This window comes from Brassica oleracea, chromosome C4 (genome assembly GCF_000695525.1).
Source record: "Brassica oleracea var. oleracea cultivar TO1000 chromosome C4, BOL, whole genome shotgun sequence".
NCBI classification, from domain to species: domain Eukaryota; kingdom Viridiplantae; phylum Streptophyta; class Magnoliopsida; order Brassicales; family Brassicaceae; genus Brassica; species Brassica oleracea.
The window spans coordinates 23,735,901-23,756,976 of NC_027751.1; the positions used below are offsets into that span (position 1 = coordinate 23,735,901).

The 21,076-nt window shown below is 31.8% G+C and overlaps 2 protein-coding genes across 2 annotated transcripts; both read left to right on the top strand.

The window, feature by feature from the left end:
* Positions 1–4,211: 4,211 nt before the first annotated feature.
* On the top strand, positions 4,212–5,128 carry LOC106340006. Its single transcript, XM_013778871.1, has 2 exons — positions 4,212–4,764; positions 4,829–5,128. The coding sequence occupies exons 1-2, from the start codon at positions 4,357–4,359 to the stop codon at positions 4,883–4,885; spliced, it is 465 nt and encodes a 154-aa protein (XP_013634325.1). The 5' UTR covers positions 4,212–4,356; the 3' UTR covers positions 4,886–5,128.
* A 1,558-nt stretch (positions 5,129–6,686) lies between these two features.
* Positions 6,687–8,427, top strand: LOC106338432. The gene is made up of 3 exons (XM_013777412.1): positions 6,687–7,470; positions 7,512–7,646; positions 8,201–8,427. The coding sequence occupies exons 1-3, from the start codon at positions 6,687–6,689 to the stop codon at positions 8,425–8,427; spliced, it is 1,146 nt and encodes a 381-aa protein (XP_013632866.1).
* Positions 8,428–21,076: the final 12,649 nt, after the last annotated feature.

Consider the following 21,076-nt stretch of genomic DNA (forward strand, 5'->3'; position numbering starts at 1 on the left):
GTCATAATAAATTATACATAAAATTCTCAATCTTTTAAATGGATGCTGAAGATTTACCATGTGACCACATCCAATCCAACGCAACTAGCTAGCTCTTGATCTCTGATAAGACAACTCTGATCGAGCTCCAATGGATAAGACAGCTCTGATCGAGCTCCAATGGATAAGACATCTCTGATCGAGATGGCTTATCGAAGATAGAGAGCTACTGCGTTGTATTGGATGTGGTCACGAGGAAGTCTCCAGCAGATCGATGTACATTATATCGAAAGATGAGACCTTTAACGAGTTAAAACCAAAACTTGATCGTGGTGATGGTATCGGAGGTGCCGGTGACGGTGGGAGTAACGGTGGAAACATGGTTATCTGGGTTTCTTCTTACCGAAGACTATAGGGAAGAACAAACTCTTAAAAGTATAAGTCAATGACCCCTGTGTTAAGGTGTTCACGTCCACAACTAGTGTATAACTCTACTATCCACGCTTTGGAATCTGCGTCTACAATTAATTTTGTTTACAAGTTAACATACATATATCAAAATGAATCTTAAAAGATAGAGAATTTTTTTATATAATTTATTATGATAATTATTTTTATTTAATATATTTTAAATTTTAAGATAAAAGCAAATGAAATCATGAAATACAATAAAAAATCAAAAAACTAACTTTCTCATTCCTTTAAGGGTATAATTGTCCAAAAATTTCAATGGACCCCACAAAAAAATGTGACACAAGTGGAAAGTGTCTATTAGTGTAAGAGAAACTCAGAATGTGTCCTAAATAGTAATCAACTCGTTTTCAGAGTTTTTACACCTAGAGACATTTTCTCACTTTCCAATTACACTATATGACACTTAGTGCTTGAGACACATTTTTTCATGTCAAAAAGACTCTTATGACCCTAGACTTCATTCTTTCTCTCATTGCTTTTATGTTTTTAATATAAAAGTTGTTTTCTTCTCATCACATGAATCTCTCTTCTCTTCTTATTCCACTTAATGTTTTCATTTACTTTGCTTTTATCTTAAAATTTAAAATATATTAAATAAAAATAATTATCATGATAAATTATATAAAAAATTCTCTATCTTTTAAGATTCATTTTCATATATGTATGTTAACTTGTAAACAAAATTAATTGTCGACGTGGACTCCAAAGCGTGGATAGTAGAGTTATATACTAGTTGTGGACATGGACATCTTAATACGAAAGTCGTTGTCTGATACCTTTAAGAGCTTATTCTTCGTCATAGTCTTTGGCAAGGAAAAACCCACATAACCACGTTTCCACCGTTACTCCCACCGTCACCGGCACCGCCGAGGCCACCACCACGATCAAGCTGTTCCAAGTCGCTAAAAATCTCATTTTTTGGATGCTGAAGATTTACCATGTGACCACATCCAATCCAACGCAACTAGCTAGCTCTTGATCTCTGATAAGACAACTCTGATCGAGCTCCACTGGATAAGACATCTCTGATCGAGCTCCAATGGATAAGACGTCTCTGATCGAGATGTCTTATCGAAGATCGAGAGCTACTGCGTTGTATTGGATGTGGTCACGAGGAAGTCTCCAGCAGATCGATGTACATCATATCGAAAGATGAGACCTTTAACGAGTTAGAACCAAAACTCGATCGTGGTGATGGTATCGGAGGTGCCGGTGACGGTGGGAGTAACGGTGGAAACATGGTTATCTGGGTTTCTTCTTACCGAAGACTATAGGGAAGAACAAGCTCTTAAAAGTATAAGCCAATGACCTCTGTATTAAGGTGTCCACGTCCACAACTAGTGTATAACTCTACTATCCACGCTTTGGAATCTACGTCTACAATTAATTTTGTTTACAAGTTAACATACATATATGAAAATGAATCTTAAAAGATAGAGAATTTTTTATATAATTTATCATGATAATTATTTTTATTTAATATATTTTAAATTTTAAGATAAAAGCAAATGAAATCATGAAGTACAATAAAAAATCAAAAAACTAACTTTCTCTTTCCCTTAAGGGTATAGTTGTCCAAAAATTCAATGGACCCCACAAAAAAATGTGTCACAAATGGAAAGTGTCTATTAGTGTAAGAAAAACTCAGAATGTGTCATAAATAGTAATCAACTCAAGTTTTCAGCCGTAACATCAATTTCATAGTAATCTGTCAATATTCGGTAGCATATAAATGTGATAATCGATCATTGACTCTGACAAGAAAAATAAACGAAACAACTCGACTACGTGAATGTTAGATGTTGAGAAACGGATGACATAACTAAAAAAAACAAGAACAGATTATCATCTAAACGAGTTTCGACGTTCCTCATACAAGTATAACATTCTTTGGCTTAGCTCTTTGTATGTCAGTTCGTGATTATTTATGTTTCCCATTTGAAGATGTAAACTGTAGAAGAGCCTTTCTCCATGAGACCTTGAAGAGGAAACATCAACAAGAACAAACCCATCTTCTTGCGAACCTGAGCAAACATAAACCGGAGGACATATCATAGAAGCACCACGAACTGTCAAGTGATGCAGACACAAAGTATTTATTCGTTGAATGGACAGTGACAGCTCGCACCTGAGAACACATCATTGTTTTTACGTTATAACAGAACAAATGCAGTACAACAGGTAAAATTGTATGCGACTGTTGCCTAAGTTCTTAAATTTCATCCTTACCTCTGCAGAGTGATCTTTCAATATATGTCCACATGCATAGTTCCCATCCTCATAATTCCCCCAGATACGAACTATCTGGAGAGTGTCAAAACACAAACAGTGATTCATATGATCATGATCAAATTTAACATAGAGAGACCGCGAACCATCAATGATACGAAAAACAAAGTTATGTATGAAATGCATCAAGCTAGGTATTAAACAAAGATAGCATCAGGATCATTTTATATCAGTTTTCAAAGATGATGACTTTACATGAACTAGATTTCACAGTAGCTGCGTGAGCAGCAACTAAAAAGATTCTAGACTTTGTATAAACAAGTTCATTATCTCTATAGTAGGAATTAGAATCTACAAAATTTCACAATCAATAAAACAATAATCAAACAATCTGTCATAACCAAAATTAACTACGAAAAAAACAGTCTATTGATTTCAAAGTGGAAGGAATGTTAAAATTGGGATTTAGGATTTTCGAAACTAAACACTCAATCAAACAATATATGTTAGAAATGTGTAATAAAAATTTGGAATTGGATAGATTTAGCAGATACAGTTTCAATTTCTTTGATTTGAAAAGGAAGACAAATCGGACCTAGGGTTAGATCCTAAAACCCACACTAAGTATTTGGTAGTGTTTGAATGTAAAAACTAAGAAAGAAAAAGGATGTGGACAACCATATCTTTAGAACACAACGATATAATCAGATTCAGGTTGACGATAATGGATTTTTATTGATTAAGAATAGTTGAATACAATAATAGGAATGAGATCGAAATACAACTGAGATCGACTACAAAATAGAACGCTAAGAGCTTTAAGGTCGAGGTCGTTGTGCATGGTTAAGGATCTCTATGGGTTTGGGTTCACTTACGTGTCTACTTTGATCCTTCCCCCTTTTATAGTTGTGTCGTCTTCAGATCTTCTCAACGATCTCCTAGATCTTCGGGATTTCGGACTCGTCCTGTTTGAACTCGTCTTCTTCTTAGTATTGGGCCGGAACTCCTGTTTTACATTTGAGCCTGCTTTTATATCGGCCCAGCTGCCCAAAAATTGTCCCCAGCTTTGTTTCTTTAGTCGGGGAAAGAAACAAAGGTGGTGAATTCGGTTTCGATTTCGATAAGGTTCGATTAAATGTAATCCTTTTAACATTGCTTCGCGTGCGTTCGACTTCTAAGGCCAACAGTTATATATGTTCCTCGGGGCTAGGGCGAATCCTAGCTAATCATTGTCTTCTCTCTAGGAGCGAAGGAGCCGTTTAAAGCCGTTAGGGTTCTTCATTAAATATCCGGGGAGATTTCCTCTTCTTCTCACTTCATACCTACTCTCTCCATCTCTATCTTTTCGCGATACTCGATTCTTTGATCGACATATACAAATTCTTTTTCAGATGGACGGGTCATTTTCTTTCCCTCTCCGGATTACTAAGAATCATCATCTCGAGAATTTGTACAAGATGCATGGCGTTGACCATGCCATTGAACTTAGTCTTGCTTCCACTTTTGAGACTCCCGAAACAATTCGATAAAAGTACTGCAGGCCTTATCTCTTTCTTTAAAGATTGTGGCCTTACTTTCCCAATCTCGGAGCCCGTTCTAAGTCGTCATCTGGCTTTGGAATATGATGCGACTCCTTCTGCGCGCCCATCATCTTCGGGCAGGCTGGATAGACGGATGTCGAGGACTTCGTCGTTTCAAATTTCCCGGTTGACTCAAGGGAGTGGCACTGTGGAGAACTCTCCTTTGGTCCCGATTCCGAATTCTGAGGAAAAAGGGATTTCTGCTGCGAAGAACTCTCATGTTTCTTTGAGCTCCGGCTCACAGGATGACTTCGTCGCTCCCAGACGTAAGCGACACCGATCAACCAAGGCCGTTACATCGAAGCCATCTCAGGTCGAGGTCGGGACCCGTGGATTGAACAGATGGAAGTTTGCTCATGAGGGCGATGGTCCTCTGTCCATAACCCGAGATTATCTTGTTCGCCTTATTCGTTGCACAAGACCTCAGGGTTTCCGCCCTCTGTCTCTTGCTGTCTCTGAGGAGAAAAAGGTTTATGCCAAATTGGCTACCGCGAATTCTAAGGTATGTCTCGTCGTAATTTGTCACTCCGGTTTGTTTCCCTGTAAGATCTGAACGTCGCTTTCAGGTCATGGAGGCTTGCAACGTAGGTGACGGAAGACCGTGTGCGACTCCTCCAAGATGAGAAGGAGATGGGAAGCGAGAGAGCCAAGATCCAGGAGCTCGCGGGAGGAAAATAGGTAGAAGACCGGAGACCTGTGGGGCTTAAAAGATGAATGGAAGAGAGCCTGGTTCGAAAAAGGGGTCTTTGAGACTGAAGTTTCTTCTCTAAAGACCAAGGTTGCGGAGCTTGAGGCCCATCGGGATCGAGATATTCGTCCAGATTCTCGTATCGCTCGCCGTGAGGTCGCTGGCAGCTATAGAGAGGAAGGACGTGTTCGTTTGCTGGTCGCTAGCGTCAGCGACCAACTTCAGCGACCAAACGCTGTTCGTTTATCGGTCGTGAGTTCAGCGACTGATCTCAGCGACCAAACGCTAGCGATCAGCGATTTAAAATTTTGAACGCCAGAAATTTCAGCGGTGCGACCAAAATCGTGCGACTAAAAAAAAAAACTTAAAAAGAAAAAACTACCCTAAATATATTTACAAAATCACAATACATTGCCATTAACCCTAAGACAAATTCAAGCCATGTCTCTCTCTCTCTGTCTCTATGTCTCTCTCTCTCTGTCTCTCTCTCTCTGTCTCTATGTCTCTCTCTCTCTGTCTCTCTCTCTCTGTCTCTATGTCTCTCTCTCTCTGTCTCTCTCTCTCTGTCTCTATGTCTCTCTCTCTCTGTCTCTCTCTCTCTCTCTCTCTCTCTCTCTCTCTCTGTCTCTCTCTCTCTGTCTCTATGTCTCTCTCGCTCTGTCTCTCTCTCTCCGATCTATTTCCGGTGGCTACAGGGAACTTCTCTGCTCAAGGTCCTCTCTCTGTCTCTCTCTCTGTCTCTCTCTCTCTCTCTCTCTCTCTCTCTCTCTCTCTCTCTCTCTCTCTCGCTCTGTCTCTCCCTCGCTCTGTCTCTCTCTCTGTCTCTCTCTCTGTGTTTTGTGTTATGCTAATAGAACCTTTAGATTAATTAAGTTGGCTGTTGGGTTTTTTGATTCTTGATATGGGTTTGAGTTGGCTGTTGGGATTTTGATTATCAAATCTCTGTTTTTAATCAGATTATCAGACATGGGTTTGAGTTCCTGTGAATGTTTTCAGACATGGGTTTGAGTTCTTTTTGGTCTGTGAAAAGTGTTCTTGCATTTGCTTTCAAGTCTTTTATAGTTTGGTCTGAATAAAGCTTGGTTAAGTAACATATTTATACGTTTGATGCATAGATGATAAGAAGACTAAGAAAATGATATATTACAAGACTCTTGTTAGTTCGTATGCTTATGAAATATTCCTTCCATATTATAACAATGATAATAGCTAGGTAGTTTAAATTGGTTGTCACATATCATGCACGCACCTTGGTTACAATAATCAAGTCGATATGAATTGTAGTTTTATGAATGATTAAACATTTCTATCCGACCAAACCTCTCTTGTCTTTATAAGTTTATAACCTCTTTTATGTCTTTTATAACAATCAATTCACAAGAGTCAAATTTTGTATTATCTTTTCAGATTAGCTATCTTGAGAATATGATTGGAGTTAAGATATATGAAGGATTGTAGTGTCTGTTTCAGTATGACTGTTTTAATATGACTCATATTGTAGTGTTTCTTTTAAGTATGACTTTTGTTTCATTTCTTTTGTTATGACTCAGATTGTAGTATTTTAATGTGATAGGAAGTTAAGAACCATGACCATCTGGTACCATTATTCTCGTGTCTGTCTGCTCAAATTGGAAGTTGTGTTTTTTTTTTAATGTGATAGGCTTATGCACGGGTCAGATCAACAGTGTTATGATATTCTTCGCATGAATCAGAGGACATTTCAAGATTTGTGTAAGATGTTAGCGACGAGATATGGGTTACAAGAGACGCACAATGTCTATATTGAAGAAGCGGTTGCCATGTTCCTCGAAGTGGTGGGCCAAGATAAGACAGTACGGGTTATTGCACAAAGATATCAGCGTTCGTTAGATACAGTCAAAAGGAAACTTGGTGAGGTTTTGAGTGCTCTCTTGAAATTTGCTGCAGATGCACTAAAACCAGAAGATGGTGAGTTCACAAGAGTATGTCCTGCTTTGAGAAATGATGATCGATACTGGCCATTTTTTAAAGACTGTATTGGAGCATTGGATGGAACTCATATCTCAGTCCGCCCTCCTAAGCGAAATGCAGAAGCATACAAGGGCAGAAAACAGGAGCCAACCATGAATGTCCTTGCTATATGTAACTTTGATATGAAGTTCATATATGCTTATGTGGATGTGTCGGGTAGAGCCCATGACACAAAGGTATTAACTTATTGTGCGAGGAATGAGCCTTTTTTTCCACATCCGCCAAATGGAAAGTATTATTTGATTGATGCTGGATATCCCACAAGAACAGGGTATCTTGGTCCGTATCGTAGAGTTCGATATCATCTCGATCAGTTCAACAGAGGAGGACCACCAACGAACACTCGAGAGGTGTTCAACCGGAGACATTCAAGCTTGCGATCAGTGATTGAGCGGACATTTGGAGTGTGGAAAGCAAAATGGAGAATTCTTGACCGTAGGCATCCAAAATATGGTTTGATCAAATGGATAAAGCTAGTGACGGCAACGATGGCTCTACACAACTTCATACGTGATTCACATCGAGAAGATAATGATTTTGTGCATTGGAAGAATATCATACTCATGGTGATAATGATGAAGAGGAAGATGAAGAAGAAGAAGAAGAAGATGGTGATGGTCATGGTGGACATATTCCATATGAGCCGGCTGGTGATAGAGCCCTGGAAGGTTTACGTGATCATATTGGTAATGAGTTGAGAAGAGGATATCGATTACCTTACTAGTTTATTTGATTTGAGTTTGTACTGATTATTATTATAAGTTACTCGTATGATCACTTTTTTTTATTATTTAGACTTTTTCAATATTTTAAGTTACAAGGAATAATATTCAAGTGTAGACTTTTTAATTAGAGTTATAGTTTATTAATGTGACAACTCATAAACAAAAGTGAACTTATACAAGAAAAAATATAAGAAACTGAAAAGATTAAACATATTGCATCCATGGTGTGATTTATTACACTTTACAGTTTTAATGATTTAGCCACGTTTTTGACGAAACCTAAGTACACAAGAGCAAATGTATGTCAAAAGTAAATATTTGGTCGCCAGCGATACAGAAACGAACAGCATAGCGACAACCGCTGCGATCAATCGCGCGACATAGAAACGAACAATATAGCGACAACCGCTGCGATCAATCGTGCGACCTTCAAACGAACAACTATCAGCGACATCATATCGCAGTCGCTGGTCGCTGACTCTGGTCGCTGACGCTGGCGACCACGAAACGAACAGGGCCATGGGTGAACAAGAAGAAGGAAGTTGACGTGGAAATCCAGCTTCACGAAGTGGTTGCAAACATCGATCTGCTGGGTGAGATTAAAGATGGAGGAATGTACGCGGAAGAGGAGCTGTTTCGTTTGAAGGGAATGGAGGAATATTGCAAGGCTGTCGTCGAGTTGGCCGCTGTCCTGGACTGGTCTATTTCCTACCTCGATCTCCCTTTTCAGAGGAATCCGTAGCTGATGATCAAGTTGAACCGTTGATTGCTAGAGAAGAAGCCAGTTCTTGTTAGCCTCTCTTTTTTTTTAAATTGTATGTGGCTTGTTCTTTTTTTGTAGCTTTGCAGGTTCTCTGGGATCTTGCTTGTTTGCATATCTTCTTTGAATTTCTTTTAAATGGATAATTGCGGATTTTTTAATATCTTCCTTAGTCTATAATAAGTTCGATTGAATTTGAGATCCTATATTATTTTATTTTAGTGAGTAAATATTAATTTAAAATTACTTTTACATATAAATGTTATTTCCTTAGTGTAAAATAATAATTTAGTATTTTTGTTTTTTTGTTTTTTTGTTTTATATAAAATTAATAACATGCAATATCATTACTCTACCTATATAATAAAATTATGGTTGTATAGAAATAATCATACGATTATTTGAGAAATGATTTTTGATCGAATTCTCACGTTAAAAGTTAGATTGGTTAATATTGTTTATACCCTTAATGAATTAAGTATATAAATTAGTTACAAACATAATCAAATTTAAATTATTTTGATTAGATAATTGAATAGAATTAATAATAATAAAAATTATCCAAAATCTACAAGATATATTTCAAACTAAAAAGATAATTTTTTTATTAAAAAAAAGATAATTTTTATATATACTGTGTTGTTATCTGAAAAATATATTTTAATTATAAAATTTAAAAAACAGAAAAACATAAGTAACAAAGATATATTTTAAACTAAAAGATAATATATTATCTATTATATAAAGTAAGATTTTCTATCACGAGAAGAAGCCACGTCGTTAAGTAGATGCACCAGAAAGTGACACATGTCACCAGGTAATTAATCTGCGAGCTTTTATTCTGATAGTTTCTAACGGGGCTGAGTATATGGACTTGCTTTTAATTTTATATGGGTCTGAACTAAAACCTTCGGTAGAGAAAGTCTTCCTTTTGGAGATACGTCGTCTCCAGAAACTTCTTGTAACATCCCGACTTGCGATATATGGAAAATGCTTAGTAGAATTGATTTGGCTACCTATGTCACCAAAGTTAACTTACCTTTTCCGTTACACATCCGTTTAGAACTCCAGAGTTAAGCGTGCTTGAGCTGGAGTAGTGAAAGGATGGGTGACCTATCGGGAAGTGATTCGCGATACTGTGTGAGTGAGGCCAAAACACGGGGAAAGGTCGGGTGGTGATTGCAGGGTCAGTAAACAATGATTTCGTGCCTTAAAAAATTAACGGACCGACCGTTCGATGGGATGGGGCCCACGGGCCAAGAGAGTAGGCGTGGATGGCCCATTAGCCGTGGACAGTCGGGGGCGTTACACTTCTCGAGCCCTAACTTCTGCTTTTGTTCATCTTACCTGCAAAAAAATCTGGAAACTATTACAGAGTTACACTGAAGCAAAGTGTAGTTTAAGTAAACGCACTCATTAATCATTATTCTCCACTCTTCACGAAATATATCATTGAATGCATCTACCATTACTTCCTTTCTGTGAATCTTGGAGATTCATCAACTATAAAAAGGTATGTTCTATCCCATCAAATGATTCATGTACCACATCTTCAACTGGCTGAGTTACTTCCTCAGAGCTGCTAATCACGGGTCAAGGAGCTGGGAACACATTTCCTCACATCTATGTTTCAGACTGGAATCGAAGAAGAGTAAGATGAAGAGTTGACTATCAGAAAGACTGCATAAATCGAAAATAAACGAGTTACTTTCAACATTAAAGTCGATGAGGTAGAAGAAGAATTGAAGAGATGAGAGACTCAGACTCTCAACTTACGTGCTACTTATGTTTTGATTAACAGGTCATACGAAAAACTTTTTAACCGTTCTAAAGCGCATACAACAAAACCTTGACCAATGTTTTTTTTTCCTTTTACTCTTTAAACATAAATTAGTGAAAACAACATTTTAGGTTTCACAAATTCTTAAATATCAAATTTCAACCACTTTAAATGACTAACTTTGAACAATATTTATATAGTATGGGCTAAATTATATAAGCATGTCGCTTGAGGCCATTTACTATATCGTTAACAAAATTAAAGAAAAATAAAATAATTAATTAATTGAATGTATTTACTTCTATAAAATTATCAGTACATTATATCCCATATTTTTGTCAACCAAGTATAATATCTAAACTATGAATTCGTTGTCAAAAAAATAAAATAATTATTTACTCTGTTTTACTGATAGGTATTATATACTAAAATATCAAGTTTCAACTATTATTTTCTTCTAATTATTCAAACTTGCTTATATGTACAATAAATATTAAAATTGTGGTTACCGTTAAGTTGAACTAAAAAGAGGTTTATGTTATTAGTTATGGACAAAGTAAAATAGCATTTGTTTACCTTTGGGAGCTAACGTGAAACGCGTCTTCCGCGACCAGTATCTAAGAAAACAATAAGACAATGGATACAATCCGCCATCAATTTTAGCATCTCCACAGTAAGCTCCGACCTGTTTGTTTTCTCTATAAATAAAAAATAGCTTCCAGGTGAAGGTTTGATCAGCCTAAATTTAAAGTGATCTTAAGGTGTTGTCGTATGTGTGCCTCTTCTTTGGACTGTCTTCTTTCACGTGTGTGTGAATGGAGATTTCAACATCAATTTGTTACTATATGAGTCCAAAAGATATTTAAGATATCAATAGAGCCTTTTACCATATCAACATCAATTCCTTCCAAACCAGATTAAACCATAATATTTGCCATTTACCATATCAACATCAATTCTTTCGAAACCAGATTAAACCATAAAATTTACATACAACATAGGACACAAGACCGGGTGATTGTGGTCGAGTGGCAAGGAGACGGGACTGAGACTCCAACACGTTTCAGGTTCGATCCACCTGCTGCGCGAAACTAAGTCACAATTATCCTGGTCACCTAACACAGATATGGGCCTATGCTTTATGGCCCATTTGAATACCCGGAGAGAGGGTCTATCCGTGGGCTGCACCTCCCCTTGGGGATTAGTCTGGGCCTCTCTATGGACCTGGAATACCCCCAGGTAAATCAAAAAAAAAAAAACATAGGACACAAGTATTATTTAACAAGTAGAGTAAAAGATTTGCTTCTTTTTGGGTCTATATAACAATCGTCCGGCCCATTGCAAGTTGTTCACTACATTCTTGCAAAACAAACAAATCTAACATTCTAAATTCTAAAATTTGTGGAAGCACCGTACCCTACTGGTTAAGGTTTAAAGGCTTCTACATCTAGGTTTGAGGTTCGAATCACAGACTATGCAATTTCTTGCAGATTACAGGAAATCCAGGTTTCAAGTCCCGGAAAAAGCGATTTATTAAACAATTATGCAGACTACAGAAGAAAGACTTACAAGAGATCTTCAACATGGTGCAAGTAAATCTGGTCAGACGTAGATTTTATAGGACGGCTCATGTGATGCAGTTAGACGTAGGTCCTCATAATGCAGGTAGTATTGTCGGTTGTCGAATCGTCTATGTAATCTATCTCATATCATAATTGTAATATCATAATAAATCAGCGTTGAAAAAAAAAAAAAACAACATTGGTCAGTTACATAATATAGGGCAGTTACCACTAAGCCATTGAAACTTTCTTGGACACATATACAAGAATCACTAAGTATGTAACCACAAACTCTTATGTACAATTACAATAATATGAATTCAACTTTCAAGACTCCGATACTTTGTTTTGTAAAAAAATAAGTAAGTAACTAAGCTAATATATTCTTTGAAAGTGTGAGAACATTGACAAATATGAAAAACATACATTTTTGTTTTCGTGACAAAGTTAAAAATTTTGTAAAAGTAAAATTAACATATAAATTTATAGATTTTTGTACAATTTTGACAAAACAACTCAAAACATAGTTCTCTAATGTCTTAATAAAATATTATTTAAGGATGCAATAATTAAATATATCAATTCAATAAATTTTGTAATTTATAGACAAAACAATAACACAACAAATTTTGAAACATTTGTTTAACCTATCGATTTCTTTTCATGAGAATCCAACTAAACAAGATAAAAAAAAAACAATTAGATTTTCAAATAATTACCATTTTATTCAATTTTGATTAATTTCAAATTATAATAATGTATCTTTTTGAAGTTACAAAAAATAATTTTATTTCTTTATTACACTAGCATTATATATATATATTCTATATACACAAATAAATATAATATAACAACATAAGCTTGCTTTCACCGATTCATATGAAAACTTTTTAAGTTATCCACCAAAGCAAATTAATTAAATCAATCAAATTGTTAGAATACAGCAAATTAATATATAATTTTATTTTAAATTAAATTATTTAAAAAGTGTATTTTCATTAAAAACAAAATAATAAATAAGCAAAACTGGTTTGAAGGTAATTTTTATGACATATATATATATATATATCTATTATGTGAAAGAAATAGAAGATTAATATGGAAAAAAATATTAAATACAAAAAACTCTAAAAATTAACAAAAAAACTAATAACAATTAAACTATGATATCACTTGAAAGCTTCTTAGACAATATTAATAAAATATTTAAGCGATAATTAGATAAATTTGGTATTTTTTGCCATCCAAAAGTTTATTATTAATTAGCACCAATTATTTCAAGATGTTTAAGAAATGATGGACAAAAAAATATGATGGACATAAATGATATATGAACTATGAATAGTACTTTGTAAAGCTGATTTAGATAACACATCTGCTTATCTATTTTCAGTCCTTTTTGATGCATAAATTCAATTTATTCAGAGCAGTTATTCCACAAAGAGATCGTATGAGATATTGTTTTGATATTCAGATTTGGTTTTTGACTGTTAAGAAGATTGATAACTGTAAAAATGTCTCATTTGAATATGATATGTCTATAATCGAGTCAAATTTGTTTAAAAAGTAAATAATTTCATTTTCCTTATATTATATAATAAATATATATTATTTACTGATAATAAAATATAGTTATTCATTTATCACAAATATCTATGCAAATATGTTAATCAAGTACAACAAGCAAACAACATAATGATTTCCACAAAGAAAATTTAAAAAATATATTTATGTTATGTAGTCTTATTTTATATTTTTTAAATAATGTAATACAATGTTATACATTATTTTTTTAGAATTGAGAAATACATATAATATCTTATCCGCAGTTAAAAAATTAGTTAAAGTAATGTTCAACCGCATTACACAAGTATAAACATCTTTCTTTTTTTGATAAAGAAGTATAAACATTTTTGTTGAATGGTAGCGAACGCTATACACGTGCAATCCCCCCTCCATCAATTATCTACCTTCTATCCATCTACCTTTCATAGTCTTAACTTTGGATACTAAATGACGTTGAATGGTTTTGACGCTCCTCTCTACGAAATGACTTTGATGTATTATTCTACCACAAAAAAGACTGATGTAAACGTTGAAACAAACAAAAGTGTTTCAAAAAAAATAAAAATAAATAAAAAACGTTGAAACAAACTTTCTGTTAACCTAACATTTAGACCCAAAAAAAAACTTTATGTTAATCTGTCTTCTTCATTTTTAGCGTGATGATGACACTTTTTGTTAATAAGATGTATATTTTTCAGTCTTTTTAAAAAGAAAAATTATGTGTATTTTTCATTTTTTTTTTTATTTACCATGGTGTACAACGATGACATTCTACCGGACAACTTTTTTATTGGCGATTACCAAACTACTTAACATTTTCCCATATGTTGACAATATATTTATATTTGAATTTGAATTTGACCCCAAAAAAAATTTATATTTAAATTCAAATATTATGGAAAACTTATAGTAGTTGATTAAACAGACACAATGTCTTTTGAAGATTTGTTTATGCTTTTCACAGACTAAACTTTAATGTTAACTAGATTTTTACCCGCGCTCAAGTGCAGAAATTTATTTTATTATAGATATTATTTTCTAACGTAATTTAAGTGTTTGGAAATTAAATATGACACAATTATAAGTGTTAACTCTTTTTGTTAAAAATTGATATTTTGTGAATTTGTATTTTGTTGTGAAATATGTGTGTTTAGTGGTAATACAAAAATTCAAATGAGTTATTCCGATTTTCATATGAAAATATATATGTTAATGCTTGCAAGTATTAACATCTTTCGTTATAGATCTTGGTCCTTTTTATAACAGCTACCTTCATCTCTTGATTGTAAATCATTCTAGATAACTCAAACCATTATCTTCAAACCTACTAAACTCATTTAATATCGATTACAAACCATTCGTATAATAGGTAAACATCCAAACAAAAAAAACTGTTAGTAAGTTTTGTTTTGAATTTTATAATTAATTAATGGTTTTTATTTGAGGCATATGAGAGGTATAATTATAATACAAAGTTTATGTATAAATTTTGACTATAAACAATTTGAGGAGGTTCTCTTAAAGATATAAATCTTGAATTTTTTTTTATTATAGGCGAATATACATAAATTTAGTTTTTGAAATGTTTTAAAGATGACTCGACCATGATATGGGAAAATATAATATTATAGATTCAAGTAAATCCTTTTAGTTATTTCAATATTATTTAAATAAGGAGATTTGAAGATATTATAGTTTTTTTTGAAGATATTATAGTTGAAGATTCTACAACTTAGAACCTAGACTTTCTTAACGTATTTGAACACACGTAATTGTCCAGAAATATGATTTGGGTGGTTGGTTTAATTCGAAAAAGGAAATATACCTAGCAAATTCTTCAGTAAAACTTCTTTAGTAAAACTTCTAAGGTTGCTATATGTCAGCTATAAATTACAGCTTATGACTCCGTTGCAAACGTTTGTGACATTCCCTTTTTCATGAATATATTCAAAAATTTATACAATTAAATTTATTAAATTTAAATGTTTATATATCTACTCTATTAATATACATATGTCATATTTTATATGAAGTAATATTCAAGGTTTTTAAATATGCATTAATGATAAATTTTACGAATTCAGTCATCCACAAATTTATAATTGTTGATCAGATTCAAGTAGTTACTTCCAGTGGCGGAGCCACATAGAGTAAGGTGGGGGGCCATTGAATCTAACAAAATTAGAAAATTTAGTGTAAATTATTAGAACTAATCTATATGCCCACATTCTAAATATTTTAGTTTGATGTCTTTGCCCCCATCAAAAATAATTTCTGCCAACCGAGCCTCGTGGTCTGGTGGTAAAGGAACTTCGGCTGATGTGCCTGCCATCACGACTTCGAGCCCCGGCCACAGCGGATTTAACATCCCTTCCGTTGGGGCGCTGGACCTCCTACGGGGGATAGTTGGGAATGTGGCTGACCAGATACCAGAATTACAAAAAAAAAATAATAATAATAATTTCTGCCTCCGCCACTGGTTACTTCAGATTCATATAATTATTATCTTTTTTTTATCATACGATTCAGTGAGGAGAAAAAACAGCTCATTCTTGTGAATACATACTATGTAAAGGTTTGTATGAATTATATAATGTATAATAAAGAATTATAATGCACAGTTGAAGATTCAAATACAAAGTAAGAGTTGGAAAGGAGATCAATACTCGTATTAATGTTTGTGCAGTCAAATATCTACGTAGTTATAACTTATATTAATGATTCTTGTGCGGAAGTTATATTGTATTTAAACATAAGTGGAATATTCTATTTTGTTAAAGGGAGTTATATTGTATTATATAACCAAATAATTAGGAATGTTATAATTTTTTATAATGAATTGTCAATAGACCCAAATTAAAATGATAAAATTTTAAGTAGATAAAAAGTAGAACTCTAAATTAATAGAGTAGATAAGTATAACTTTATTAAATGAAGATTTAGCATATACTCTCTTATTTCAGAAACAAAAAAAATTAGAGTCTTTACGCATATTAAAATATAATAGATATCTATAATTAATTTTATTATATATATCCTTTAATAGCTACCTAATAATAATATTTAAATATTCTTAATTAAATTTTTATAAAAATATACAAAAATACTTTTTGAATACATAAACTTTATGTTTATGGAAAAATAAGATTTATAAAGCATATTTTGAGGAAGTGGAACTGTCTCAAATATATTGTTTTAACTATTGATGAGTTTATACTTAGAGATAGTAATGGGTTTTGAAACTCAGTAGTAGTACCATACAAGACTAATCTCTAAGTATAACTTATTGATGGGATTTAAAACTCATTTTTCTGATTAAATTTAGGGGAATCATATTTTTCACTCTGTTGGTACCATTATTCTTGTTTACCACTACTAAAAAGACATTCTTCATTAAGAGACAAAATATTCTTATACTCTTGTTCTTTATATATATAATAAATAATTATTTAAATAAATAAGAAAAAAATATGTTTTCGAATTATACTTTTACAAATTCGAATTTTTTATAATTGTTTTTTGAATTTTTCCGATTGTTTTTTCAAATTTTCTTTTTGAAAATCGAAATTCTTTTTGAAACTATTTTTAAAAAATTTTTATATTTTTTTAAGTATTTACTTATTTATTTACTAACCTAAATTTTACATTCCAAAAATCCTAAACTCCACCCTTTAACTCTAAACTTTAAGTTTATATTAGTTAACCTTAGGTTTATAAATAGTCTTTTTTTTCTTTTTAAAAGTGAAGGTAAAAGTGGTTAGTGTAAACATGAAAAGTTGTATTATGAATGTGATATTTTTGGCAATTTCCCTTAAATTTAATCTTGATTAGATTTGAAGTTTATTTATGTGCACGTTGTGGTAAGCAGAATAACAAAACAGTAGGGGGGCCGGGCCCTATTGGAAATGGAATTTGTGTGGAATCAGAAAATTTTTGAAGTTCAAAATTTTTTAAGAGTTAAGTAGATTTGATGAATTCTTGCCATATGTATTGTATAAATTGTCATTGATTATGATTGATTAGCATGAATTTTCATATATGTTTTTCTTTCCAGATTTATCTTTCTATAAAAATACTTCTAATTTTTTATTTCAAGAAATATAGTTATTTGATGTTGAAATAATTTATTTTGATTTTTTAATATTTGAATTTGTCTTGTTTGATTTTTTAAAGTTTTCTAAGATCAACCTATGATTTTTTTCATGATTCTTGATCATGTTATCTTTAAAAAAATTGTTATCTTTAAATTTCTTTTTTACAATTATCTTTTACATGACAACAAGAGTGTAATACAAAACTTTTTGTGCTTGTATATTTGTGTTTTTTGTTACATAGATTCTAAGAATCTTATGAGTATATATGATATTTGTAAAGTTGAGTGTTATGAGTAAAACTAGTGATAATTTATGTCCCAATAACAAGAGAGTTTACTAGAATTACAAAATCAATAAAAACTAGATTTTTTGAATAACAAAAGATTTTATATGGAATTTAAAAGTCAATAAACCAATAACAAAGGATTCTAATAAGATTGTAAAATATTTGCAGAAAAATGGATTAAACCTTTCCTTCAATTTTAATATTACAAAAAAAATTGAATAAACTACATAATTCTTTTTTTTTTTGGACTCTGATGAAAGTTGTATTATGTTATTCGAATAAAATGATAAAGAAACCAAAATTTATATATATGACACTGTTAGACTATTATCTTATTTTATTATTGAAAATCTATTATAAGTTTTGTACTTATATTCATTTTAGATCTAAAAGTTTATTTTATCAATGTTTAATTACTAAAAATCTCATTACTATACCGAATATTATCATTCTAAGCAAATTATTTTCATAATTAAAGATCCAAGCAAAATCAAATTCTCATCCAAACTGGTTAGGATTAATTTTTTTCCAATGTTTTTATCTGGGTCACAGTTAAATATGGTTCTACCTGGTATTTAATCATCTGGTTCAATATTTTTTAGATATAGAAATTTAAAAATAAAATTAGTAAATATGATATATTATTAAAATATAAATAAATATAAAATATAAAAAATTATAGATATAAACTATTTTTTGTTCATATAACTGGTTTATAGATTTTTGATAATTTTAACGTTTTTTATCATGTTTAATAACTTTGATATCTAATCCGACAATTTGACTGATTTATGGTCAAACTAGTTATTAGATCTAATCAGACTACGTGACCAGTTTATGGTCGAACGTGGTCCAACCACCGATCGGTTTGGTTAAAAACACCAATCAATTTTTTTGTTTGTATGGTTACTAACGCAAATCATAACTTTCACTAATATACAAATACATTTGCATAGAGTTGCACTTAAAGACATTATTGAAATTATATCATGACACATGCTTGTATAGTTTTATGAATATGCATATAGTTGTGTAATAGGGGATGTTGGTACATAATAACATAAGTATATACTTGCATAAGTTATTCAAATGTATGTATAGCCTAATATAAACCTAAATCGTATATAGATGTGCGTAAATACGGTATGTATATAGTTGTAGCTACAATATATACTCTTAACTATATAGTTGTACCAATATGCATGTAGTTGTAAAGTTTTGTCAATATGCACATACATATTTTGTTTTTAATATATATGATAACAGACAATATATATTCGACGACTATTATAAAATTGGCGGCAACACTGCATAAGAATAAATGCTAATAAGTATTGGACTGCCAAATAATTATGAGTTGCAGTGGATAGTAATTTTTCTAGTAATTAAAGGTCTTTAAATTAATGGAGCTGAGAAGGATTATGAGCTTGTCATATAAATTATAATGGCAAAATTGTTATTAATCTACGAAATAAAAATTTATTATTAAAAATGTTCTTGATTAATATATAAGAGATTCACGTCAGACTATATAAAATAGATATATATATATATATATAGTACTATATTTTTTATATTTACAGCATATGTAATATAGTAATTCTTCTGAAATTCAGAAAATTTAGTATTTTAAACTTTAAGTTTACGTAAATTGTTTGAAATTTATTCTTTTGAGTTTTGAACGAAGCTTTTGGGAGAAAAATTTAGTTCTTTAAATTTAAAGTTGATTTATACAGTGATTACGACAAATAGTATTGTGTAGCATTATTTATATATATAAATTCATTCCTCTCATGCATGTAACTAGGCCTTAACTAGGCCTAAGTATTCAGGGTCTCAATTGGGTTTCGGGTTAGTCTAATCGGGTTTCGGTTTTTCGGGTTTATTAAAATCAGCTCCATTCGAGTTATATGAAAATTCGGTTTGAGACCGGTTCAGATTCTATCGGGTTCGGATCGGGATTAGTAAATCTTCAAAGAACCGGTACAACCCGATGTACTTTCGGGTTCGGGTTCCAACCGGTTATTCGGTTTAAATGTACCTGATTTATATCTACTTTGTAACCAAAAAGTAAGTAAAATCATTTCTTTGGTTTTAAAATACTTGATTTGTACCTATTTTGCAACCAAAACATAAATAAAATCGGTTCAAGAAAAGAAAGGAACATCAAATGTGATAATTCAAAATCAAGTAAAAAGTAAACATAATTATTGATCGGAAAAAATGCGAAAATCAAGTTCTCATCAAATGAAAAACATTATTCAATGAAAACAAAACCAATATCTAAAAACTTCAACCTTCAACCGCCACCTTCAACCATCAGTCTTCGTATAATAGATAACTATTTTAGATGTTCAATATATTTTGAATACATGTTAGGAATTGAGATCATGTTTGGTGCAAGTTCTTTTTGAAAATTTTGAATATTTCAGATTCTATCGGGTATCCATTTAGGTTCGGGTTTGGTTCGGATAATGCCCATAACCCGAAATACCATAAAACAAGATTTATTCGGTATTTATGCCGGATTCGGATCGGTTCGGATTCATTTTTATCGGATCGGATTCGATTCGGGTTTTCGGGTTCGGTTTATTTGCCCAGCCCTACATGTAACAAAAGGGAAGATCATTTTTTGTCTATCTATGATTCTAATTATTACTTGCCCTATATAATATTTTAGACGGCTATATTTTTAATTTCATTCTTATATTTTGTTCCGAAGCAGATTAACCGTTTTATTTATAAACATGTTGCAGTTTAAATGAAAAAATAAAATATAACATAATCTAGTTGGCTTCAATAAGGTTTAAATGAAAACAATATGTAACTAGATCTCGCGCGGATTTTTGTTTTCATTTATTTTTATATAAATATTTTGTTTTCAATTCTAAATTGATATATATTATAATATATATGTGTCTATCAATTTTTAAAACATAATAAGTTTACAGATTATTATTTCATTATTTCAAACTTTCACATGTATTTGTATCTTCTTCTATGTATATATATATTTCGGATTATTTTTTCATTATTAAAATCGTAACTATACATATAAAGATTAGTAAAATATTGTTTTATTGTCATATTCAAAGATATTGTAACATTTCACACATTTAGAAAGTTTTTAAAAAATAAATTTTTCGCTTCATAAATTTATATTATCGTGTAAATAATTAAACATTTAGTTTTTGTTTAATTTTTAAAATAAACTATATAGTTGAAAATTTGTTTTCATTGGTTTAAGGTAGTAAAGATTAATCATTGTTAGAATATATGATTTTTGTTATTTAAAACAAAATCTTTACAATTTTAAAAGTTAACATCGACAAATATTTAAATA